Source organism: Lithobates pipiens, unplaced genomic scaffold (assembly GCF_037356315.1).
Source record: "Lithobates pipiens isolate NorthernLeopardFrog02 unplaced genomic scaffold, aLitPip1_a1.2 Scaffold_10, whole genome shotgun sequence".
Taxonomy (NCBI): domain Eukaryota; kingdom Metazoa; phylum Chordata; class Amphibia; order Anura; family Ranidae; genus Lithobates; species Lithobates pipiens.
This window is the reverse complement of record NW_027507686.1, coordinates 112950765-112977678: the sequence shown is the minus strand read 5'-3', so window position 1 is coordinate 112977678 and position 26914 is coordinate 112950765. Positions and strand designations below refer to the sequence as shown.

At 45.0% G+C, this 26914-nt stretch overlaps 1 protein-coding gene across 30 annotated transcripts in view; it reads left to right on the top strand.

Moving 5' to 3' along the window:
- The window catches only part of LOC143934091 (neurexin-2-like), a 3463823-nt gene that overhangs the window by 2035499 nt on the left and 1401410 nt on the right, over nt 1-26914 (top strand). For all 30 annotated transcript variants that reach the window (XM_077457482.1, XM_077457436.1, XM_077457661.1 and 27 more), the window contains one exon: nt 25683-26070. In XM_077457482.1, coding sequence (XP_077313608.1) covers nt 25683-26070 — 388 coding nt within the window. The remainder of the gene's footprint in view (nt 1-25682; nt 26071-26914) is intronic.

The following is a 26914-nucleotide window of genomic DNA, read 5'->3' as shown; positions in this document are numbered from 1 at the left end:
TCAACATGTTCAAATATATTAGGGGTCCATATAGTGAACTTGGTGTTGAGTTGTTCTCTGTACGGTCAACCCAGAGGACACGGGGCCACTCTTTACGTCTAGAGGAAAAGAGATTTCATCTTCAAGTATGGGAAGGTTTCTTCACAGTTAGAGCTGTGAAAATGTGGAATAGACTCCCGCCAGAGGTGGTTCTGGCCAGCTCAGTAGATTGCTTTAAGAAAGGCCTGGATACTTTCCTGATGGTACATAATATAACTAGGTACTAACATAGGTAAAATTGATCCAGGGAAAATCCGATCTCCTCTTAGGGGATCAGAAAGGAATTTTTTTCCCCTGCTGTAGAAAATTGGAGCATGCTCTGCTGGGGTTTTTTTCGCCTTCCTCTGGATCAATTGTGGGCATAAAATTGGGTATTTGGATTGTACGATTATTTTTTTATTTTATTTATTTGTTTTTAAGGTTGAACTGGATGGACTTGTGTCTCTTTTCAACCTGACTAACTATGTAACTATGTTACTATGATATATTAATTAACGTTTTCTTTGTAGAATTTATATGCCGTTTTCATCTTTGCTATTCTCAAGGCCCTGACAAAGTGGTTTCGCCCGTGAAACGCATAGGCCATTCTTTGTATTAACCTGTTGGGAACCAGCACACCCTGATTTCAAAATTTGAATCACTAAAGACTGTAATGTATTTTAAACTTTGTCTTTTAATTTAACAAAAACTTGTTTAGCTTTGTATAAATATCAGTTTTTTGGTCTTTTTCCTGTGACATCTTCATCTCTCACCTGGGCTTCCATGCGCTCCTAGCCTCATGTTGAGAAAAAGACTCAATGTAACCAGCCAAATGCCATCTAGCGGTGTATGAGTTTTTGGAAACATGGTCTCTGTTTCCCTGTGATGGCAGCCCTGATAGCGGATTACCCTCATTCTTTTCTTCCCTTCCCCCCTTCCTTTTAATGACTATTTTATCATTATTTACACTATTGTGGACTTCCTCTATAACAATCAGAGAGATTGTGGACTAGATGCGTTTTTGTGCATGGAATAATTTGCAAACTCAGCGCATCAAACCTATGCATATAGGATATATACTCTTTTAGTTTTTGTATGTCTACTTTCCAAAATGGGGTCATTTGGGGGGTTTGTGCTATCTTGACATTTTACAGCCTTCAAATCTGTGCTAGGTAGTGAGGAGTGAAATCAAAAATTTACACCCTTAGAAATTCTGAAGGTGGTGCTTGGTTTTCGGGGTCCTGTACAAGGCTAGGCTCCCAAAAAGTCTCACACATGTGAAATCACCTCCTACAGTGCAGGAATCGATGATTTACGTATCGTGAGAGCAAGCGCTTTTGAATGTGGGAAGTACGGTGCTGCAGAAGTGGTATGCTCCCAATTCGAAATGGGGGGGGGGGGGGGCCTTGGTAAACATATGTTTACCAGCCCCATCCTGGTAGTACAGTGGACATAGGCAACGATTGCTCCTATGTCCACTGACAGCTGATACATAATAAACCGCAAGTGTTATTATGTATTAGACTGTCATTTTATGAATGAATGAGGAATCTGTATACAGATTCCTTATTCATTCAAGTTAAGTGATGTAGAGAAAGGGGCTTCAGTCCCTTCTTCTGTCTCAAAAAAAGAGATATGGGGGTCTGTTTAGACCTCTGGTATCTCACCAAAGACCCCACCCCCCCCCCCCCCCCCCCAAAAATGTAACTGTAAAAAAAAAAGCTAAAAGACAATAGAGAATGTTAAATCGCTATTGTCACAAGTGCAATGATCTGCACCCCAAGCCTAAGCCTTTTCAAGCTAATTAGAGCCTCAGGCTCTAGGAGTCCGGATCTCTGCAGAGGGGCTGCGCCCGTGCAACTCTAAAGCACCTACTGGATGCTCCTGGTAAGACCCCTTCACATAGAGTGGACTCTGTCAAGCAGATCCGCCTGCTTAGTGGGGGGATCTGTCTGCTGATCCCCGCTGAGCAGGCGGATGACAGGTTCGCCTCCTCTCTGCTGATGCAGAGCGGACACAGACACAGCCCAATGTTCTCTATGGAGCTGTTGGATGGAAATGGACTACCTGTCCCTTTCCATTGGATGCCATCCAATCTGATCTGCTAGATGGATGGGGAATGGGATCACCATTCATCTGTTTTTAGCAGACCGCAGGTAGGTCAATTTACATCAGCCTCTCCATAGAGAACAAGGGGTGGTCTGATTGGGCCCGCCTGAAAAACAGACAGGCAGACTCGATCGGTCTGCTTGTGTGAAAGGGGCTTAAGGCCTTGTTCTCATAGGGCATACACAGCGTACCTTTACAAGGATGCAAAGGTGTTCCATGCATCTCTGTGCAGGCTGTCCCATTGATGTAATTTGGGATGTAGCATCTACACGAACAGAGCCAATGCTCCCAATTTAACATCCATGTAGGTCTGCATGCATGTCCCTGAGCTCACACTGCCTGCATTCGGGTTCATGTACCCAAACCCACACGGATGTCAGTTTGGGAACAGCAGCTATGCCTGTGCAGCTATTGCATTCCAATTGACATAAATGGGACTGCATGTATGGGACACCTGTGCATCCCTTTGCATCCCTCCATGGGCTTACACTTTAGTATGCCACGTCTGAACGATGCTTTAGTATTAAATTAGCAAAAATTCTGTAAGTTATGTTGTGTTTATGTGTACTATTAATGATTTTAGTGTATGTTAAGTGAAGATAGCGATATGATAAACCGTTGTGCAATTATTGCAGGGCCCAAAAAATCTGCAGCACTTTTTTTATTCTACAGGTCATCTGCTTTCAGAAAATGTCTAGTTTGAGGGAATCTTTTCATATTCTGAAAGCTGTAAGTGAACAATGGCAACCTCTAGATTTTTTGAGAAATAATTTTTTTTTAAATAGCAATTTTTATTGATTTTCAGAGATTTTCAAAAAGGTAAAAACTCAGTATGTAAACATACAAGAACAGAAGCAAAATATACACAGAAACAATTTACTTGAGGTAGGAGCAAAATACAACAACCATAGTCATTGGTACTACAAAATATGTCTAAGCTGAAAAAATTAACCTCGGCTACGGAACCGTGCAATATATACTAAGTCATCACTAAAGTGATAATGTCATTTATAACAATATTTGCATAGGAAAAGGGAAGGAAAAGAAGAAGAGTTAAGAAAAATAGATAATGCTAACTAGTTCACTGGTTCAGGGTGGGTCCTCCTGGAGATGCCATAACTCCCAAACATGAATATGAACTTCCAATCTAATTTGCAATCTAGCACTCATTCTCTCCATCAATTCCACATCTTTAATTCTAGCGTATAGGGCCTCTGAGGAGGGAGGAGACCACCATTTCCAGCTAAGAGCAATGGAGCATTGTGCAGCCATAAGGATGTGACAAAGCAACTTCCCACTGACTTTGTTTTTTTTTTTTTTCGGGGAGAGGCCTAGCAAGAAAGCAATTGCAAGAAGTTGAGCCGATTGATAATATTTACTAAGATTGGGGACTGCTAGGTAGTGATGGACGAACTTCCGACGGGACGTTTCGCGAACGCGAAACGCGAACGGACACAAACGTTCGCGAAAACGACCGTTCGCCGCGGGCTCCATTGACTTCAATGGGAGGCGAATTTCGCAAACCTTTAGGTCGAATTTGCGGCCACGGGGTAATTATTAGGGGGTAGCACGTAGTCCCACCACCTGGACAATAGCATAATACATGTATGAGGTGAATTTGGGATCGATAACTACAAGCATTTTTTTTTTATTTGGGAAATTGTTCTGACAATTCAGGACTATGGAGCTAATGAAGGCAATGGAGGAGAGGGAAGGTCAGGGACCAGGGTAGGCAAACAAGAGGGTGCAGGAGATACAGAGCACTGACAGCAGCACCGTAATACAGAGCACTGACATCAGCACCGTGACATCAGCACCGTGACATACAGCGCTGACAGCAGCTCCGTGACATACAGCGCTGACAGCAGCTCCGTGACATACAGCGCTGACAGCAGCTCCGTGACATACAGCGCTGACAGCAGCTCCGTGACATACAGCGCTGACAGCAGCTCCGTGACATACAGCGCTGACAGCAGCACCGTGACATACAGCGCTGACAGCAGCTCCGTGACATACAGCGCTGACAGCAGCTCCGTGACATACAGCGCTGACAGCAGCTCCGTGACATACAGCACTGACAGCAGCTCCGTGACATACAGCGCTGACAGCAGCTCCGTGACATACAGCGCTGACAGCAGCACCGTGACATACAGCGCTGACAGCAGCTCCGTGACATACAGCGCTGACAGCAGCTCCGTGACATACAGCGCTGACAGCAGCTCCGTGACATACAGCGCTGACAGCAGCTCCGTGACATACAGCGCTGACAGCAGCTCCGTGACATACAGTGCTGACAGCAGCTCCGTGACATACAGCGCTGACAGCAGCTCCGTGACATACAGCGCTGACAGCAGCTCCGTGACATACAGCGCTGACAGCAGCTCCGTGACATACAGCGCTGACAGCAGCTCCGTGACATACAGCGCTGACAGCAGCTCCGTGACATACAGCGCTGACAGCAGCTCCGTGACATACAGCGCTGACAGCAGCACCGTAAGCAGCCCCAGGAGGAAGTCAGCACAGCACAGGGATGGTGTGATCCCCTCATAATAAGAACCCCCAGGAGGAAGTCAGCACAGCACAGGGATGGTGGGAGCCCCTCATAATAAGAACACCCAGGAGGAAGTCAGCACAGCACAGGGATGGTGGGAACCCCTCATAATAAGCAGCCCCAGTAGAAATATGACACCGCTCAACCTCTTCAAAGAGGAGGGTAGGGGCATATAGTACGGTGTGCTTTTTTGGGTCAGGGAAGTGAGCCAAATGAATTAAGAAGGTCTGTGTGCTTGATTCCAAAAATTGTTTATAGACATATACATGGTCTACTGATCACATGTGTTGAATTCCTCCGAGATCCATGCCTCATTCATTTTTAGAAATGTGAGGTAGTTAACACTGTGGTGAGCTAGGCGAGTACGCTTATCGGTCACAATCCCCCCTGCTGCGCTGAACGTCCTTTCGGACAGGACACTGGATGAGGGGCAAGCCAACAGTTCGATTGCAAATTGGGCAAGCTCTGGCCAGAGGTCAAGCCTGCCCACCCAGTAGTCTAGGGGTTCATCACTCCTCAGAGCGTCCACATCGGCCGTTAACCCAATGTAGTCGGACACCTGACGGTCTAGGCGTTCCCTGATGCTGGATCCGGATGACACCTGTCGATGGGTCGGCTGAAAGAATGACCTCATATCCGAAGTCACCAACACATCTTCAAACCGGCCTCTTCTTGCAGGCGCTGTTGGATTGGTACCCGCAAATCCTTCTCTGGGAGTGGGAATTGCTCCTCTGCCAGCGCACGCAAAAGCAGAATGCAGCATTTCTCGAAGCAAGGCCTGGAAGTGCTGCATTCTGACAGCCCTCTGCGACGGCGGTAACATTTCCGCCATTTTGTGTTTGTACCGGGGGTCTAAGTACGTTGCCACCCAGTACTGGTCCTTGACCCTCATGCTTTTTATACGGGGGTCCCTATTAAAACACTGGAGCATGAAGGCCCCCATTTGCACTAAAGTGGAAGCGGTGTGGTGGCCTGGCTCCTGCTCATCATCCAGGATAATGTCGTCCTCTTCATTCTCCTCTCCCCATCCTCGCACAACAGGGATCCCAGAAAGGTTTAAAGCATGCTCTTCTTGCTCCTGCTCATCCGCCCCGGCACCATCCTCCTCTGACTCCTCATCAGACTCCTGTTGTTGACTTGTCTCAGATAGAGTAGCCCCCCCTGGGAATTCATCCAGCATTGCGACTTCCTCATCTTCCCGCTCCTGCTCCTCCACAGCCTGATCAATGACACGACGCAATGCACGCTCCAGAAAGAAGGCATAAGGTACCATGTCACTGATGGCGCCATGGCTGCGACTGACCAGTTTGGTGATCTCCTCAAATGGCCGCAGAAGTCTGCATGTGTCGCGCATGAGCAGCCACTGGCGCGGTGAAAAAAAACCCAGCTCCCCAGAACCGTTTCTTTCGCAGAGTTCATACAGGTAGACGTTAACTGCACGTTTCTGCTGGAGCAGCCTATCAAGCATATAGAAGGTTGAGTTCCATCGCGTCGGGCAATCGCAAATAAGACGTCTGACCGGCAGATGGTGTCGCCGCTGAATGTCAGCAAGGCGAGCCATGGCCGTGTAAGATCTTCTGAAATGGGCCGAGATTTTCCTTGCCTGCCGCAAGATGTCCTGGACCCCAGGGTATTTGACAAGGAATCGCTGCACGACCAAGTTTAAGACGTGTGCCATGCACGGCACGTGCGTGATTTTGCCCTGTTTCAATGCGCTAAGCAGATTGGCACCGTTGTCACACACCACTTTACCAACTGTCAAATTGAGCGGTGTTAGCCACTCATCTGCCTGTGAACGCAAAGCTGAAAGGAGTGCCGGGCCAGTGTGGCTCTTTGCTTCCAGGCACAACAGACGCAGCACGGCATGGCAACGTCTCACCTGGCATGTGGAATAGGTTCTGGGGAGCTTGGGCGGTGCAGTGGAAGAGACGCTAGCAGCGGAAAAGGAGGAGGCAGCTGAGGAGGAGAGGGAGGAGGATGGAGTAGGAGGAGGAGAAGAAGAGTCAGGCCTGCATGCAATCCGTGGCGGTAAAACCAAATCTACACGGGTGCCACGGGTTACATGCTTGACGGCCGTCAGAAGGTTCACCCAGTGGGCAGTAAAACTGATATACCTTCCCTGCCCGTGTTTGCTAGACCACGTGTCTGTGGTCAGATGTATCTTGGCACCGACACTGTGTGCCAGAGATACATTCACTTGCCGCTGAACATGGCCATATAGCTCTGGGATGCCCTTCTCTGAGAAATACTTCCTTCCTGGGACCTTCCATTGTGGTGTTCCAATGGCCACAAATTTGCGAAAGGCCTCCGAGTCCACCAGTTTATATGGCAGTAGTTGGCGGGCTATGAGTTCTGACAAGCCAGCCGCCAACCGTTGGGCAAGAGGGTTATCCGGCGTCATCATTTTTTTACGCTCAAACATTAGGCCCACGGAAGCCTGCCTTTTTGCAGAAAAATGTGAGCTTGGCGTGATGGAAGGTGGAGTGGAGGACAATTGTGAGGAGAGAGGAGAAGGAGAAGTAGAAGACGAGGCTGGACGGTGAGAGCCTGCAGTGTGGCTTTGTGTGTTCCGTTGCTCCCACTGGGCTCGGTGATGGCTGCTCATGTGCCTTCTTAAGGCGGTCGTCCCTAGGTGAGTATTGGGCTTACCGCGACTAACGCGTTGACTGCAAAGATTGCAGATGGCAACGCTATTGTCAGCAGCGGACACGTTAAAAAAAGCCCACACTGCGGAGCCATGTGCCGGTGTCCTGGGAGCGCCAGATGTGACCGTACATGGTCGATGACTCGCTCCTGATACATTTGCAGTCTGCTTTGTCCCTGCTGTGCAATGTAAGTCATTGCTGCTTCTCCTCCCTATCTGCTGGTCCATATCTCCCTCTGAACTCCCCTCCTCTTCCTCTCTTGTGGGCACCCACGTGACATCACTAGACACGTCATCATCAACGTCACCTTCCCCACCGCTATAAGTAGAGTAGGCAGCAACACCGGGGACCAACCTCCTCCTTGGGCTGATCTGGGTACTGGCGTCAGACTGCTGAGTAGCGCTTGTTGCTACCTCCTCTTCCTGATCCAATACCAAGAGTGGCTGCGCATCAGAAATGTCCTCTTGATATGGATCGGAAAATAATTCCAGTGACTCAAGCGGAAGGTATGTGGTGGTGGTGGTGGTGGTCGTGTTGTTGGTGGTAGTGTCTTTGGGGGTGCACATAGCAGAGAGTGAAGAAGAGGGTGCAGATCGAGAGGATGAGGAGGGTGCAGAAGAGTAAGGCTGAGCGAGCCACTCAACCAAGTCTGGTGCATCCTTTAAAGTAATTGAACGCACCTTCTGCAACTTCCCACTTTGGCTCAAGCCTGTTGCTCCTGCCCTACCCCTACCACCCCTGCGGAAGGGCCTGCCTCTTCCTCTGCATGTCATTTTTTAAATGACCCTGTGACAAAACTCTTAGTCCCTATACCGCTGAAGGACTGCTGCAGTATAGGTGAGCGGTCAGCAGTGGTGCACGTCAACCCTATCTATTGTGGACCTATAGCGGTCCTTACAGAACAGCAGACTGTACCGCACTCAAGCCTATGTACCGTAGCACCCTATACCAAGTTACCAGTCCTTATAAGAACTTTTGTGGACCAAGCAGGTTGTGTATTAGTGTTTAGCAGACTGTACGTCAGTCCCTATACCGCTGAAGGACTGCTGCAGTATAGGGCAGCGGTCAGCAGTAGTGCACGGCAACCCTATGTATTGTGGACCGATAGCGGTCCTTACAGAACAGCAGACTGTAACGCACTCAGGCCTATGTACCGTAGCACCCTATACCAAGTTACCAGTCCTTATAAGAACTTTTGTGGACCAAGCAGGTTGTGTGTTAGTGATTAGCAGACTGTACGTCAGTCCCTATACCAATGAAGGACTGCTGCAGTATAGGGCAGCGGTCAGCAGTAGTGCACGGCAACCCTATGTATTGTGGACCGATAGCGGTCCTTACAGAACAGCAGACTGTAACGCACTCAGGCCTATGTACCGTAGCACCCTATACCAAGTTACCAGTCCTTATAAGAACTTTTGTGGACCAAGCAGGTTGTGTGTTAGTGATTAGCAGACTGTACGTCAGTCCCTATACCAATGAAGGACTGCTGCAGTATAGGGCAGCGGTCAGCAGTAGTGCACGGCAACCCTATGTATTGTGGACCGATAGCGGTCCTTACAGAACAGCAGACTGTACTGCACTCAGGCCTATGTACCGTAGCACCCTATACCAAGTTACCAGTCCTTATAAAAACTTTTGTGGACCAAGCAGGTTGTGTGTTAGTGTTTAGCAGACTGTGCGTCAGTCCCTATACCGCTGAAGGACTGCTGCAGTATAGGGCAGCGGTCAGCAGTAGTGCACGGCAACCCTATGTATTGTGGACCGATAGCGGTCCTTACAGAACAGCAGACTGTAACGCACTCAGGCCTATGTACCGTAGCACCCTATACCAAGTTACCAGTCCTTATAAGAACTTTTGTGGACCAAGCAGGTTGTGTGTTAGTGATTAGCAGACTGTACGTCAGTCCCTATACCAATGAAGGACTGCTGCAGTATAGGGCAGCGGTCAGCAGTAGTGCACGGCAACCCTATGTATTGTGGACCGATAGCGGTCCTTACAGAACAGCAGACTGTAACGCACTCAGGCCTATGTACCGTAGCACCCTATACCAAGTTACCAGTCCTTATAAGAACTTTTGTGGACCAAGCAGGTTGTGTGTTAGTGATTAGCAGACTGTACGTCAGTCCCTATACCAATGAAGGACTGCTGCAGTATAGGGCAGCGGTCAGCAGTAGTGCACGGCAACCCTATGTATTGTGGACCGATAGCGGTCCTTACAGAACAGCAGACTGTAACGCACTCAGGCCTATGTACCGTAGCACCCTATACCAAGTTACCAGTCCTTATAAGAACTTTTGTGGACCAAGCAGGTTGTGTATTAGTGTTTAGCAGACTGTACGTCAGTCCCTATACCGCTGAAGGACTGCTGCAGTATAGGGCAGCGGTCAGCAGTAGTGCACGGCAACCCTATGTATTGTGGACCGATAGCGGTCCTTACAGAACAGCAGACTGTAACGCACTCAGGCCTATGTACCGTAGCACCCTATACCAAGTTACCAGTCCTTATAAGAACTTTTGTGGACCAAGCAGGTTGTGTGTTAGTGATTAGCAGACTGTACGTCAGTCCCTATACCAATGAAGGACTGCTGCAGTATAGGGCAGCGGTCAGCAGTAGTGCACGGCAACCCTATGTATTGTGGACCGATAGCGGTCCTTACAGAACAGCAGACTGCACTGCACTCAGGCCTATGTACCGTAGCACCCTATACCAAGTTACCAGTCCTTATAAAAACTTTTGTGGACCAAGCAGGTTGTGTGTTAGTGTTTAGCAGACTGTGCGTCAGTCCCTATACCGCTGAAGGACTGCTGCAGTATAGGGCAGCGGTCAGCAGTAGTGCACGGCAACCCTATGTATTGTGGACCGATAGCGGTCCTTACAGAACAGCAGACTGTAACGCACTCAGGCCTATGTACCGTAGCACCCTATACCAAGTTACCAGTCCTTATAAGAACTTTTGTGGACCAAGCAGGTTGTGTGTTAGTGATTAGCAGACTGTACGTCAGTCCCTATACCGCTGAAGGACTGCTGCAGTATAGGTGAGCGGTCAGCAGTGGTGCACGTCAACCCTATCTATTGTGGACCGATAGCGGTCCTTACAGAACAGCAGACTGTACCGCACTCAAGCCTATGTACCGTAGCACCCTATACCAAGTTACCAGTCCTTATAAGAACTTTTGTGGACCAAGCAGGTTGTGTATTAGTGTTTAGCAGACTGTACGTCAGTCCCTATACCGCTGAAGGACTGCTGCAGTATAGGGCAGCGGTCAGCAGTAGTGCACGGCAACCCTATGTATTGTGGACCGATAGCGGTCCTTACAGAACAGCAGACTGTAACGCACTCAGGCCTATGTACCGTAGCACCCTATACCAAGTTACCAGTCCTTATAAGAACTTTTGTGGACCAAGCAGGTTGTGTGTTAGTGATTAGCAGACTGTACGTCAGTCCCTATACCAATGAAGGACTGCTGCAGTATAGGGCAGCGGTCAGCAGTAGTGCACGGCAACCCTATGTATTGTGGACCGATAGCGGTCCTTACAGAACAGCAGACTGTACTGCACTCAGGCCTATGTACCGTAGCACCCTATACCAAGTTACCAGTCCTTATAAAAACTTTTGTGGACCAAGCAGGTTGTGTGTTAGTGTTTAGCAGACTGTGCGTCAGTCCCTATACCGCTGAAGGACTGCTGCAGTATAGGGCAGCGGTCAGCAGTAGTGCACGGCAACCCTATGTATTGTGGACCGATAGCGGTCCTTACAGAACAGCAGACTGTAACGCACTCAGGCCTATGTACCGTAGCACCCTATACCAAGTTACCAGTCCTTATAAGAACTTTTGTGGACCAAGCAGGTTGTGTGTTAGTGATTAGCAGACTGTACGTCAGTCCCTATACCAATGAAGGACTGCTGCAGTATAGGGCAGCGGTCAGCAGTAGTGCACGGCAACCCTATGTATTGTGGACCGATAGCGGTCCTTACAGAACAGCAGACTGTAACGCACTCAGGCCTATGTACCGTAGCACCCTATACCAAGTTACCAGTCCTTATAAGAACTTTTGTGGACCAAGCAGGTTGTGTGTTAGTGATTAGCAGACTGTACGTCAGTCCCTATACCGCTGAAGGACTGCTGCAGTATAGGTGAGCGGTCAGCAGTGGTGCACGTCAACCCTATCTATTGTGGACCGATAGCGGTCCTTACAGAACAGCAGACTGTACCGCACTCAAGCCTATGTACCGTAGCACCCTATACCAAGTTACCAGTCCTTATAAGAACTTTTGTGGACCAAGCAGGTTGTGTATTAGTGTTTAGCAGACTGTACGTCAGTCCCTATACCGCTGAAGGACTGCTGCAGTATAGGGCAGCGGTCAGCAGTAGTGCACGGCAACCCTATGTATTGTGGACCGATAGCGGTCCTTACAGAACAGCAGACTGTAACGCACTCAGGCCTATGTACCGTAGCACCCTATACCAAGTTACCAGTCCTTATAAGAACTTTTGTGGACCAAGCAGGTTGTGTGTTAGTGATTAGCAGACTGTACGTCAGTCCCTATACCAATGAAGGACTGCTGCAGTATAGGGCAGCGGTCAGCAGTAGTGCACGGCAACCCTATGTATTGTGGACCGATAGCGGTCCTTACAGAACAGCAGACTGTACTGCACTCAGGCCTATGTACCGTAGCACCCTATACCAAGTTACCAGTCCTTATAAAAACTTTTGTGGACCAAGCAGGTTGTGTGTTAGTGTTTAGCAGACTGTGCGTCAGTCCCTATACCGCTGAAGGACTGCTGCAGTATAGGGCAGCGGTCAGCAGTAGTGCACGGCAACCCTATGTATTGTGGACCGATAGCGGTCCTTACAGAACAGCAGACTGTAACGCACTCAGGCCTATGTACCGTAGCACCCTATACCAAGTTACCAGTCCTTATAAGAACTTTTGTGGACCAAGCAGGTTGTGTGTTAGTGATTAGCAGACTGTACGTCAGTCCCTATACCAATGAAGGACTGCTGCAGTATAGGGCAGCGGTCAGCAGTAGTGCACGGCAACCCTATGTATTGTGGACCGATAGCGGTCCTTACAGAACAGCAGACTGTAACGCACTCAGGCCTATGTACCGTAGCACCCTATACCAAGTTACCAGTCCTTATAAGAACTTTTGTGGACCAAGCAGGTTGTGTGTTAGTGATTAGCAGACTGTACGTCAGTCCCTATACCAATGAAGGACTGCTGCAGTATAGGGCAGCGGTCAGCAGTAGTGCACGGCAACCCTATGTATTGTGGACCGATAGCGGTCCTTACAGAACAGCAGACTGTACTGCACTCAGGCCTATGTACCGTAGCACCCTATACCAAGTTACCAGTCCTTATAAGAACTTTTGTGGACCAAGCAGGTTGTGTATTAGTGTTTAGCAGACTGTGCGTCAGTCCCTATACCGCTGAAGGACTGCTGCAGTATAGGGCAGCGGTCAGCAGTAGTGCACGGCAACCCTATGTATTGTGGACCGATAGCGGTCCTTACAGAACAGCAGACTGTACCGCACCCAAGCCTATGTACCGTAGCACCCTAGACAGACCAAGTTACCAGTCCTGATAAAGAGCTTTGTGGAACAAGTGAGTTGTGAATGATTAGCAGACTGCAGCAGAAGGGCAGCAGTCAAGTATAATATTCTTTCTATATTTGGAAGAAAGAATATTATACGTGTACAAGCCTATTACCGTACCACTGATACCAGTCCTGAAAAGAACCTTTGTGGAACTAATAGTAACAGCAAGTCTTTAAAATTATCCTCACTGCCTGACACACTGCTTCCTGCCTGTCCCTATACAAATTGGCAAAAAAGAGTAGGCTGGAACGATTAGCTGGAACAGCTCTTTTGTGGACCTGATAGTAACAGCTAATGATGATGATGATGATGATGATGAAGAAAGACTAATCTGGCTGAGCTGTCCCTAAAATAGCAGCATACAGCGCTCTGTCCCTTTATCTAAACTGACAAAAGAAACTCAGGCTGCTGACCTAACACCTATACCAGTCCTGAAAAGAACTTTTGTGTACCAAATAGCTAGCGTTTTCTCTGTCCCTACTCCACACAGGATCCTTTCCCTACAGTGACAGAAGAAAGAATGTAAAATGGCCACCGGATCGGGTGTATTTATAGGTTAGGGGGAATGTCCAAGTGTCCATGAGCTGTCATGTCTCAATTGGTTGTCCTGTAACACATGATAAACGTGTCACGAAAGGTTAAAGTTCTTGTATACATTAAACACGTAAGTCCGCCGGGGCGAACGACGGAAAAAGGCGTTCGAACCCGCGGACGGCGAAAGTCGGAAATTCGCCGCGAAACGACCGCCGGGCGAACCGTTCGGCCATCACTACTGCTAGGCCTCCATCAAAGCATGGGGCCATAAGCACTGAGCGGGGGATCCTATTCCGTTTATAATACCAGACAACAAATATGCTTGCAATTTTTTTAACATGTACATAGGGAACTGGTATTGGCAATATTTGGAATAAATAAAGAAGCTTGGGGAGTATAGAAATCTTAATAGAAGCTATACATCCCAGAAAGGAAACGCAATGCTGCACCATTAGCCTAATTTGTTGATATAAGGGGGGAAGTTCTCCTGATACAATGTGGCAAAGGGTGGGGTGATGTAAACTCCTAAATACTTCAAGGCTGTAGATTGCCAGGCATAGGGGAAAGTGATCATTTAAGTGGGTGTAAACCCACTTAAAAAAAAAAAAATAGCACCTGCTAGACAGAGGCATAACGAGCTAGTGTACATAGCATACTAGCTCATTATGTAATAATTACCTGAGATCGAAGCCCTCGCTGCGGTGCCTGCACACAGCACCATCACTCGTGGTGACATCACTCCTGGGGTTTACTCCCGGGTATTGTGGCTCTGGCACTATGATTGGCCGGAGCCGCAATGACGTCACTCCCGCTTGTGCACGTGGGAGCCATCGGTAACAGCATACTCACTGAAGCAACCGCACATACGTGCCGTTGCTTCAGTTTGCTTCAGTGCACATGTGCCGATGATGTCGGCACATGCAAGTACAGGGGATATTTCCTAAACCGTGCAGGTTTATGAGATATCCTGGGTGGCTAACAGGTAAGCCTTATTATAGGTTTACCTGTAGCAAAAAGTGGTCTGTAAGGGTTTACAACCACTTTAAGGTTTAACTTCATCCTCAGGGATATTAACAGGGAGGGCCCCTGACTTGGAAGCATTTGTTTTGTATCCCAAGAGAGCACTAAATCGATCAAGCATAGTGTATAGGTTTGTTAGGGAGGTCTTAAGTTGGGTCAAAATGAGGATGATATCATCCACAAACAATGACATTTTAAACTCTAACCGATATGCCCCAAATGTCCAAGCACCTACGAATAGTCGCCGCTAGAGGTTCCACACATGGTGAAAATAATAAGGGGGAAAGCAAGCAGCCCTGTCAGGTACCATTGGTAATGGGAAAAGAGGAGGAAAGGGCAAAAGTGTTTTTCACCTGGGACATTGGATTACTATAGAGATTATGGATCACTTGTAGGAAAGCCCCCTTAAATCCCATATGATGTAGTGTGGCCAGAAGGAAAAGCCATCCAAGGCAGTCAAAACCCTTTTCCGTGTCTAGGCTGAGTAACAAGAATGCTATGCCTTCTCGGTTTGTGACATCTATCAGATCTATACCTTCCCTGGTATTATCTTTGGCCTGACTGAGGGGAACAAAACCTATTTGGTCCTTATGAATCAGGGATTGAAGTATCGTATTCAGGTGGGCTGAGAGAAGCTTGGTAAAATTTTTTAGATCAGAGTTTAAAAGAGCTATGGGCTTATAGCTAGCGCATAGGGAAGGGTTTTTATCTTTCTTTAGGATCATGGTGATACAAGATCTCTGCATATCCAAAGGGATAGGGGTGTCCTGAAGGAAAAAATTGAAGAGTTTACACACACAAGAGACCAACAAGGGAAGAAAGCTCCTATAGTACTCATAGGGGAAGCCGTCAGGTCCAGGAGACTTATGGGAAGGTAATGATTTAATGGTAAGTTCAATTACTTTCTCAGTGACAGGGGCATTAAGAGTCAGAAGGTCAGAGGATGATGAGAGATCCTGCTCTGTTCAAGATAATGTTGCATACTGTCTATTAATTCTCGAGATGAAGGATTATGCGCAATCCCAGGATTATTATATAGGTCGGTGTAAAATTCTTTAATGGAGCGAATAATGTCTAGTGGATGAGTTAAGACAGTCTGAACTATTTTTGATTTGCTGTGGGGAGGCCATATAAGTGTGATCATGCAGTGTTCTAGCTAACAGAGAGTGGGCCTTATTACCCCATAGTATAGTTGTTTCAATCGAAGCAGAACCTTTTCTACCTTACCCAATGCCAAGTCTTTAACCAGACTTTAACCAGACCATTTTGTTGGTCAAAGACCAGACCACTTTTTGCGATTTGGCACTGCGTCGCTTTAACTGACAATTGCGCGGTCGTGCGACATGGTTCCCAAACAAAATTGGCGTCCTTTTTTTCCTACAAATAGAGCTTTCTTTTGGTGGTATTTGATCACCCCTGCGGTTTTTATTTTTTGCACTATAAACAAAAATAGAGCGACAATTTTGAAAAAAATGCATTATTTTTTACTTTTTGTTATAATAAATATCCCCCAAAAATATATATATAAAAAAAAAATTTCCCTCAGTCTAGGCCGATACGTATTCTTCTACATATTTTTGGTAAAAAAATCACAATAAGCGATTATTGATTGGTTTGCGCAAAAGTTATAGTGTTTACAAAATAGGGAATAGTTTTATGGCATTTTTATTGATATTTTTTTTTTACTAGTAATGGTGGCGATCAGCGATTTTTATTGTGACTGCGACATTATGGCAGACACATCGGACATTTTTGACACATTTTTGGGACCATTGTCATTTATACAGCAATCACTGCTATATAAATGCAGTGATTCCTGTGTAAATGACACTGGCAGTGAAGGGGTTAATCAGTGGGTGGCAGTGTAAGGGTTAAGTGTTCCTAGGGGTGTGTTACTAACTCTGGGGGGCTGGGCTTTCATTTAGTGAACACTGATCTCTGCTCCAATCACATGTAGCAGAGATCAGCGTCACTAGTTGCTAGGCAGAATGGGGAAATGCTGTTTACAACAGCATTTCTCTGTTCAGCCACCCCGTGAGATGATCCCGGGTATGCCCGTGGCGATCGAGTCCACGGGGCCCGCGACTGGACTCATGGGGGTCCCGACCGGCACGCGAGTGCGCCGCCTTCGGCGCGCTTGCTATGGCAGGGCGGCAATAAAGATTGGACGTACCTGTACACCAATATGCCTGCCCGTGCCCCTTCTGCCGACGTATATCGGCGTGCGCTGGTCGGGAACCGGTTAAGAGACGTGCATAAGTGGATCATCTTTTTAAGTAAAGACAGTGATGGAGTAGATTGCAGCTGCCGTTTTAAGGCCCTAAGTTCTCTTTCGGTGCACAATTTTACAGCCCTGCATCCTTTTTCATAGCCATTGAAATTTCAATACAACGTCCTCATATGACAGCCTTATGGGCCTACCACAGCCCGGGAAGTGAAACATCAGGAGTGTAATTTTCAGCAAAGTAGAGTTCCAGAGCAGTTTCTAACTCAGTTTTAGTGGTGGGATGTTGGAGAAGAAAGTTATTTAATAGTCAGTGGCAAGGTTTGCGATTAGGAGTAAATTGTTTTTATTTACAGTTTTGCGTACCTTTGGTTTTCACAATTTCACAAAAAGGTGAAATATAAAATGTACAAATATTTGCTATTTATTAACTCAATACAGTTTTATATTTACGAGGATTTTAGCAGGAATTTTCTACATTTTTCCATGTATGAATCCACTATTAATGATTTTAGTGTATTTTTAGAAAAAATATTTTTTACATTTTTTATTCTACTGGCCATGTGCTTTCAGAAACTGTATGGTTTGGGGGATCTTTTGCAAATGCTGAAAGCTGTAAGTGAAAAAAGAAAACCTCTAGATTTTTAAAGAAATTTTTGTGTACGTCCGATTTCCACTATTTCTCAAAAAGGCGCAATTTACAAATATTTGTTATTTATTAACTCAGTTAAATACAGTATTTAACTGAGTAACTCAGTCAAATAAATACTTATTAAATACAGTTTAAGCTTTTATATTTAGCAGGAATTTTGAAAAATTTTCTGTGTTTGTATCTGCTAATAACGATTTTAGTGTATTATATTATATAAAATATTGCTTAGTTAAACATTTGCATGAATATCGTTGGGCCTTAAAAATCAGTACAACCTTCTTTTTATTATACGGGCCCTATGCTTTCAGAAAATATATGGTTTGGGGGGGGGGGGGGGTCATTAACAAACTCTGAAAGCTGTAAGGAAACAATTAAAACCTTCAGATTTTTAGAGAAATGTGGTTATTTACATTTTTGCGTATGTTCAGGTCCATTTTGCAAAAAGGTGAAATTTAAAAATTACAAATATTTGTTATTTATTAACTCGACACTGGTTAAGCTTTTATATTTAGTAGGAATTAACAGGAATTTTGTAGAATTTGCTGTGTTTATATCTACTGAAAATTATTTTAGAGAATCTTTAGCAAATATTTTGTTTGATAAACATTTGCGCAAATATCTTGGGGCCTTAAAAAATAGTAGTACCTTCTTTTCATTCTACTGGTCCTATGCTTTCAGAAAATATGTAGTTTATGGGGTCTTTAACAAACGCTGAAAGCTGTAAGGGAGCAATGAAAACCTTTAGATTTGGGGAGCACATGCGTGAAGCTCGACATGAAGGACGCTAACCACTAGAGCTCCACACTCCCCGCTGCACTATGGGGACACGAGCTGATATACGAACTGTCCATTAGCCCCGCTATCTCAGGAATCACCTCACGATATACCCCAACGTCACCCGGGATGGTATTGACGGGACACCGCTGCAAAAACAAGCCAAAACCAATAAAAGAAGCATTGGCCCTGCCTGCTCCAAAATGGCAGCGAAGGCCTTGGCTAAACAACACACAGCAGCACCAGCAAAATCAGTGATTGCAGATGGTGGGGAGGAAGATGAAACCACAGTCAGGTATGCCACAGGCCGTACCACAGTCAGGTATGTCACAGAAAGACTTTCTTAAGCACATGGAGACAATGCTCCAGAGGGCCGCTAAAACAACCTCTGATCAAATTACCAACAGACTGTCATGAGGAATACGAGAATTAGGCCAACGTACAGCAGACTTAGAAACTAGGGTTGACGATATGGAGCTCACCCTGCAAGAACAGGCAGCGCTCCGTGATGAAAAGGGCACACTTCTTTCCCACTTGGAGGATGCGGAGAACCACTCCCGCAGATCTAATCTGTGACTCCGCAGAATCCCTGAAATGGTTGACAACCTACAATCGTTTGCCACCGCCCTGTTCCAGGAACTCACCGTCCATACCCATCGAGCGTCTAGAGTTTGAAAGGATCTACAGGGCACTCACCTGTCATCAAACAGACGGCCCACCGCTAGACATACCCTGTTTCCCTGAAAATAATTGTCGGTGATGACTGCAATATAAGCCCTACCCCCCAAATAAGCCCTACCCTGTTTCCCCAAAAATAAGCCCTACCCTGAAAATAAGACATACAGGGGCTTATTTGGGGGTAGGGCTTATATTGCAGCCATCACCGTCAATCACGCTAGGTTTTATTTTCGGGGAAACAGGGTAATTGTGAAGCTGCATTGCTTTCGCACAAAAGAACAGCTGCTCTCAGCTACCCACAATAAAGACTCTCTCCTGTTCCAGAGCCATGCATATCAGCTATACTCTGACTCGGCACCCCTCACAATAGCAAATGCAGCGCCATGAAGGCGGAACTCCAAATCTTGCTGCAACATCAGCTTAAATACACTTGGTGATTCTCTTTTGCCCTGCAGTTTTCATACCAAGGGCAGCAACACTCCTGCACATCACCTGAATCCTTGCAACGCCTCCTGGAAGCCATCCACCTGACATCCCCGGCTCAACAATCTAAGACTATGCTACCATGCATGTCAGCCCATTCAGCTGCTCACCCATACATAGCTACACCAAAACGTAATCAACCGGGACCATCCTCTATTCAGAGGGGAACCCCATCCCGAATACCAGACAACGTCATTGATCCGAAGACATATGTATCCCGCTGAATATGCAACAGCATTCACCCTTTTTCTCTTTCTTGCTGAAAAGAGGTTCTTGGTTGTCCATGAAAAAATGTACCTTCAAACACCATTAGAAGGCTTTTCTTCAACCGAGACCTAGGGGACTGTATCCTAGTATGTACTTTCCACACCGTGAAAGATAGCACACACAGATCCAATGACCCTGTATGGGTTTCACAGGTTCAGATCCTTTTCAACCAATCTTATTTACCTTATGTTGTAAGTTAACACTCAGTTTCTTTTATAGACCAGTTTGAAAGACTGATGCACACCATATATTTTTGTTATACCCACTATTATGTTTAAAGCAGTACTGTTTTATTATAACAAATCTAGCTGCTGACTGTTCTTTATACTTATGCAGGTCATATGTGCTCTGCAACACTATACCTACCTTCCCCTACTCCTTCCCCTCCCTTCCCCTCCCTTTCCTTATGGAATTCCCTTCCTGTTCCCACTCCCAACCTCCCCCCCACCCTACTCCTCCCTCAGAGCTACATCTACTGGACACCTGCTGTTATTGTTCTTATTTTATACACTAACATGATTGTTTATGTTAGCTAATGTTTACTAAAAAATACGTTTGACATTATATTAATATTTTATTTTACCCGTCTGCAGCGGGAAGCTGTCACTGCTCCCCCCTTAACGGGGCACCTACTCTTCAGCTAGCTGGCTGGCGGAGGAGTCTGTGCACTACCTGGTCAGGCAATATAGTCCAACCCTTTCAGTTTTTATTACCCAATTGTTTGTCCTACACTACTTATACCCTGTTCCTCAACTCCCCCCTCTTCTTCCCTCATTTCTCCTACTATTTCTTCCTCCCGGTTGGTCAGTTTGCATGGGTCTCATGTCTCCTAACAATAACTCTTCCCACACCCTCAGATGACCCCCCTAAATATACTCTTCTTAAATGTTAAGGGACTTAACTCCCCTAATAAAAGGGTTAAGGCCTTCCAGTCATTTGAGTCCCTGAAAGCCAGTGTAGTTGTCCTCCAGGAAACACACTTTTCAGCCCAAACTACACCAAAATACTTTACTTCTCGCTACCCTCAGGTGTTTACCACCTCTGCTGAATCAAAACAAAGAGGAGTCCTGTTGGCCTTCCACCATACTCTATGGTTTACCCCATGGTCTTGAGATCAAAGACCCGGAGGCCATTACATTGCTCTAGTGGGCCTACTGCAGGATTTTGAAACCAAATTATTATTAATTATTAATATTATTATATTATGCCCCCAACAATTACCCAAACCCATTCTTCTCTCACCTCCTATAGGTAATAAGAACACATTGTAGAGGCACATATCTTTTATATGTGGCGACACCAACCTAGTACTCCATCCACACCTAAATAAATGCCCATACACCCCAGAACAATATTCTCCCTCCATACAGTTTTGTAAACAGCTGCAACAGGCCTCTCTGCATGATATCTGGAGGAAATGTAACCTCTCAAGAAAGAACTACACATTTTATACCTACCCACATAAATTCTTCTGTAGGATCGAGCATATATTGTCCTGATAGCATCCTCGCTGATATTACTCCATTCTCGCATATACCCCATCACATGGTGAGACCACTGTGCAGTAATCACTATGGTCCCCTCACTGATACCCCAAGCCAGGGACTGAACGTGGTGTATAAACGACGCACACCTAGCTAACCAGTCGTATTGCTTTGATATTCAGCTTGCCCTTAAAGAATATCTTTTACATAACTACACACCAGGGATTTCTCCAGTTCTCTTATGGGAAGCACACAAACCGGTGATTAGGGGTAAATGTCACACACCTCAAAAGAAATAAAAAACTTAAATTACAACAATTGGAATCAGATTTCCACCACCACTTTCTCAAATTTCAAACTTCCCCTTCTGAACCCCACAGAATAACTTTGGAGAAGACTAATACCGAATTGTATTCACTTTTGGCTGAATCAGCAAATAAAGCTATACGTAGATCCAACCATATAATCTACACAAAAGCCAACAAACCTGATACCATTTTAGCCTTACATCTTCGTTGACCGGAGCGAGTTCACAACCCCATTAGACTCAGGTTGCCTAAAGACATCCACACAAGCAACCCATTCAAGGTGCTCTCTGAATTCCGTAGACGGTTGACCAAACTATATGAAGAGAAGGCCTCTTTCCCTCTGAATCAAGCAGAGACACTATTCCAAAATATTCCTATACCTAAATTGTCGGATGCCAATTGTGGGTCTATGGAGTTTCCTGTTATGGCCGAGGAGGTCCTCCTAGCTATAAGGTCACTTAAACCCCATAAACGACCTTGTCCTGATGGCCTCTCCAACACATACTATAAAATATTTGCTGACACAGCCCCTCTCCTCACAAACTCTTTTAATGCCCTACTTAAACATCACTCCTTTGGTCGAGACACATTGACAGCAATAATTTCCATGATACCCAAACCTAACACGGATAATACTCTTTGGGCCAATTACAGGCCCATATTCCTACTCAACTTAGACATCAAAATCCTGGCCAAAATACTTGCATTATGACTCAACCCAATCATTGCAGGGTTAATCTATAAAGATCAAGTAGGCTTTATACCACGACGGCAAGCTGGTGATAACATCTGACGCATTATATTGCTACAGCACTTAGCTAGATCCTGTAAAATACCTATGCATCTCCTGTCCCTCGATATAAGGAAGGCGTTTGACATGGTCTCCTGGCCTTACTTACATTTTATTCTACAGCGCTTGGGCTTCAGCCCACAGTTCCTAAAATGGATAAGCTCCCTCCCTATACAACCAACCCAAGCTTATGTTAAGTACTCTGGGTTTTGCTCAGAATGTTTCCCTATCGAAAAATGAGGCAGGGTTGCCCCCTTTCCCCTCTAGTCTTTGCCCTCCAGATCGAACCCCTAGCAGCCTTGATCATAGCGAGCCCAAATATTAAAGGCTTGGAAGTTGCCTCCACGTCTCACAAATTATGTCTGTTTGCTGACGACGCATTATTATTCATAACCTCACTCCATACTTCAATTCCAAACCTCATTCAGGTACTAGACAAATTCCCTATGATCACAGGCCTAGAATTCAACCAATCCAAATCCAAGGCCCTCAATGTGTCTCTTCCACGGACGGAGCTCAAACACTTACAAGAGAACTTTGCATTCACCTGGTCCATGTCATCGATACCATATCTTGGGATAAAACTGACTAGTAACCCAACTCACCTCTTCCACACAAATGATCTCCTTATGCTTACCCATTTGACCTCACTACTAAACTCCTGGCAGCCACTATGTATCTCCTGGCTTGGGCGAGTTGCGGCCATGAAGATGTCATTGCTGGAGCTACCTAAACTTCTATATATTTAAAGAGTCCTCCCGGTCGCAGTCCCTCCCTATTTCCATCATGCTATACAAACCCGAGTATTTAAATACATATGGGGTCCCACAAAAACCAGGGTTTTAAGGCCTATCTTGCTCCGTAGCAAACTCAGCGGAGCCCTTTGCCTGCCCAATTACGTACGATATTACCATGCAGCACAACTGGCCTAGATCACTCTTTTTCATGCAAAAACCGAAACGCCACTGTGGGTCAGTTTGGAAGTGATAGATCTTCACCCTATCACAGTGACTAATCTGCTGTAGCTACCCACCTCAGCTCGTGGCCCAATAATCAACCCAATAACACAACATTCTCTCAGAATTTGGGATAAATTGCGAAACCCATTTAAATGAATGTCCCCACACTCTCCACTTCTTTCTTTTCTTGGTAACCCACTCTTTTACCCAGCCTATACTGAACCAGCCTCTTTGCAGTCATGGTCTCAAGCTAGACTGAGCTGTATATATGACCTTGTCACTAGCAATGCTCTAAGATCATTCCCTGCCCTACAAGCATAAGTTCAACTACCACATAAGGAGTGTTTTCGATTTCTCCAGATCACTCACTTTGCTCAAATAATCATAGGATCTTGCTCATCACTAGATAGCTTATCTATGTTTGAGGGTATATACAATTCAGATCCACATGCCTCAGGTATCATTTCTCGCCTTTATAGCCATCTTACATCTCCCCCAGCTAATCTTCCCTCATACGCTGTTACAGTGGTCCAAAGACCTGGCAATAGATCTGGATGCGGAGGATTGGGTGAACATATGGCCTAACACAAAAATCTCATCCCATAATGTTGTTGCACTCAAATCAAACTATAAAGTCCTCATGCGGTGGTATTTAGTCCCGGCTAGGATTTCTAAATTCCTGCCCAGACTGTTTCCTAAGTTGTGGCGAAGGAGGCATGCACGAACATATATGGTGGTCATGCCTGATCGTACAACACTTCTAGGACAACAATATTTCACATGGCTTCTACTTTGCATCGAGAAACCCTTGACCCTGACCCATCTCTATTATTTACCCATCGTATTATTGAACTACACCACACGGGACTACACAAGGGCACAACTCCATCTCCTCTTACAACTCACCACAGTGGCCAAGCAAACGATAGCTAGAGCTTGGAAGTCACCCAGCTTAAACAAGTGAAAAATAGAATCACCCAAGCCATAATACATAGCAAAATTGAGGCAACAATTTTAGATAAAATCCCCCAAATCCGTGGATAGAACATTTTCTCCCTTCAGATTTTGACAAACACCTCTTAGAGTCTTAGCTCCTCCCTGGACCCACGGTGCAGTATGTCGGGGACCCATGCGACCACCTGATCACTTTCCCCCAGCCACTCTTGCTTCCTTTCTCTCTAGTCTTTCCTCTACTTGACCTCCTTCCCTCCCTCCTACTACCATCCTAGCTCAATGCTTACCACCCGGTAATGTAACCTACCAATATAACTTACTTTGTTGGTACCTTGATCACAACCCACAGAGAGTGATACTCTCATCCTGCTCTCTATGACAATGGGCCGTTGTCTTTCCTGCTTTAGCACTCTATGGATCCCTTTAATACATATATGTTTGTATAACCCATCCACACTCTGTATACCCTCATTCAGTATGTTTTCTTACTGTATTGTTACACCAAGATATGTTCTGCAAGGTGTGCTTTTTCAATGTCATACTGAGATTGTCAGTTACTGTTTACTGATTGTTACCAATAAAAAATTTGAACAGAAAACCTTCCGATTTTTTGAGAAATGTGGTTACATTTTTGGGTACGTTCAGTTTTCACCATTTTGCAAAAAGGCGTCATTTAAAAATGACAAATATTTATTATTTATTAGCTCAATAGAGGATAAGCTTTTATATTTAATAGGAATTTTGTAAAATGTACTGTGTTTTATCTGCTAATAATGGTTTCAGTGTATTTTTAAAAAAAATATTGTTTTGATAAACATTTGTGCCAATAACATTGTGCCCTAAAAATAAGTAGCACCCTATTTGTATTCTACTGGTCATGTGCTTTCAGAAAATAATGGGTTTGGGGGGTCTTTAACAAACTCTGAAAGATGTAAGGGAAAAATAAAAAAGCAGTGGAAAAATTGCAAAAATGGCCTGGCCACCTAAGTGTAAAAATGGAGCACAGGGCCTGGCAGCAAAATGGGTTAGACAACAAAGGTTGTTGCATTAAGGTAAAAATTCTTCTGCCTTTAGAATCACTTTAAATTACTTCCTTCTCCTGCCCAGGACTACATGCTCCATGAGGCATTGCTCCTCACATATTCATATTCACAAACTCTCAGGTACCCACTGACATATATGGACAGTGTACTGAGCTGTATGTGTGCTGAACTGAGATTCCTGATATGTAAACAAACAATGCATTCTGTATGCAGGCCAACTGATCGGCTGACGAACTATTTGATTATGAAAAGAGTTGACAACTATTTTTTATAATCGAATATAGTCAATAAGTTGTTTCAGCCCTATATACACTTTGACGTTAAGAACACATGACATAACACATTCAAATAGATGTATAATGTCACAGCAGAGAATTAAAAATGTCCATGGTCTTGATAGTTTATTTAGTAATGCTATTTACTGTCTTCATTATACAATTATATTTATATGTGATATTTACATACATAATTTAAATTAAAATTTTCGCTATAAGCTTTCACTAACCCAGACATTCTAGTCTTGAGCTGTGTAATTTTACACACATACTGTTCTTATTGATTATTTATTTTTTGTATCTGTTTTTAGGACATATGGCTGGTGACCATACCCGACTGGAGCTTCATCACCTAGAAACTGGCATAATGACTGAACGCAGATTTCTTTCAGCCCCCCCTTCAAACTTCTTAGGTCATTTAACAGCTTTACGTTACAATGGAGCACCATATCTCGATTTGTGTCAAGATGGTGAATTAGGTAGACGTTGTGAGCTCAATGCTCGTGCTGGTGGTCTTCGTCCACTGTTAGCTGATCCTGTAGTCTTTCGCTCAGGTTCAGCCCATCTTGCCTTGCCGCGGCTTCAGGCTTATGCTTCCATGCATCTCCTCTTCATGTTCCGTACGCGACATCCTGATGGACTCCTACTTTACAATAGTGGTCAAGGGCCTGATTTTATTGCTGTGGAACTTGTAAAAGGGTGAGTAATTTCATACGTTCTTCAAAATACTGCATTTACTATAATTACATTTTTTCAGTAAACTTGGTGTTGTAGCTACCCCAAAGTATTCATTATATTTTTTTTAAATGTAACTATAATAGTTTTGGGCCCATTTGTATTCTCAGTTTCAGTACAGTTTGTTTTAACTGATGTTTTATATTTGTTTTTTTTGCTATTCATTTAATATCTTTGTTTTACAAATGAACATCAATTGCAGAGATACACCTATGACACATGATTTAGAGCATTGTGTTTTTTCTAAAAGAGAATACAGCAGCAGCAGTATCTTTCTTTTATTGAAACCCATCTACCTAACTCATACAAAATGTGCCTGTTTGCCGACAACCTACTTCTAACCGAACCACATACCACTCTACCTATCTTACTCTCTAATCTTAAGCGATTCTCAGACATATGTGTCTCCATCAATGAAAACAAATCTATGCCTCTTAACATGACACTTCCTGATACAGAGATAACCTCCTTGAAGCAAAAATATAAATCAATTGAGCTTCATCCCATCTTCACTACCTAGGAATTAATCTCATCTGTTCCTATCATGCTCTATATGCAGCCAACTATATCCCAATTTTTCTAAAACGAAAAGCTCTCTGTTCAACTTAGTTTCACCACCACCTCTCTAAGACAGATGGGAGCAACGCCTTTAAAATGCTGCCAAAGCTACTATACTTGTTCTGCACTATACCGGTACCTATCTCATTGTCATAATGTTTATACTGAAATATTAAAACAATATTGTATTTATAAAATTAATGCAAACATCTGTTTTTAGGGAGATTTTCACATTTTTCCACAACTACAA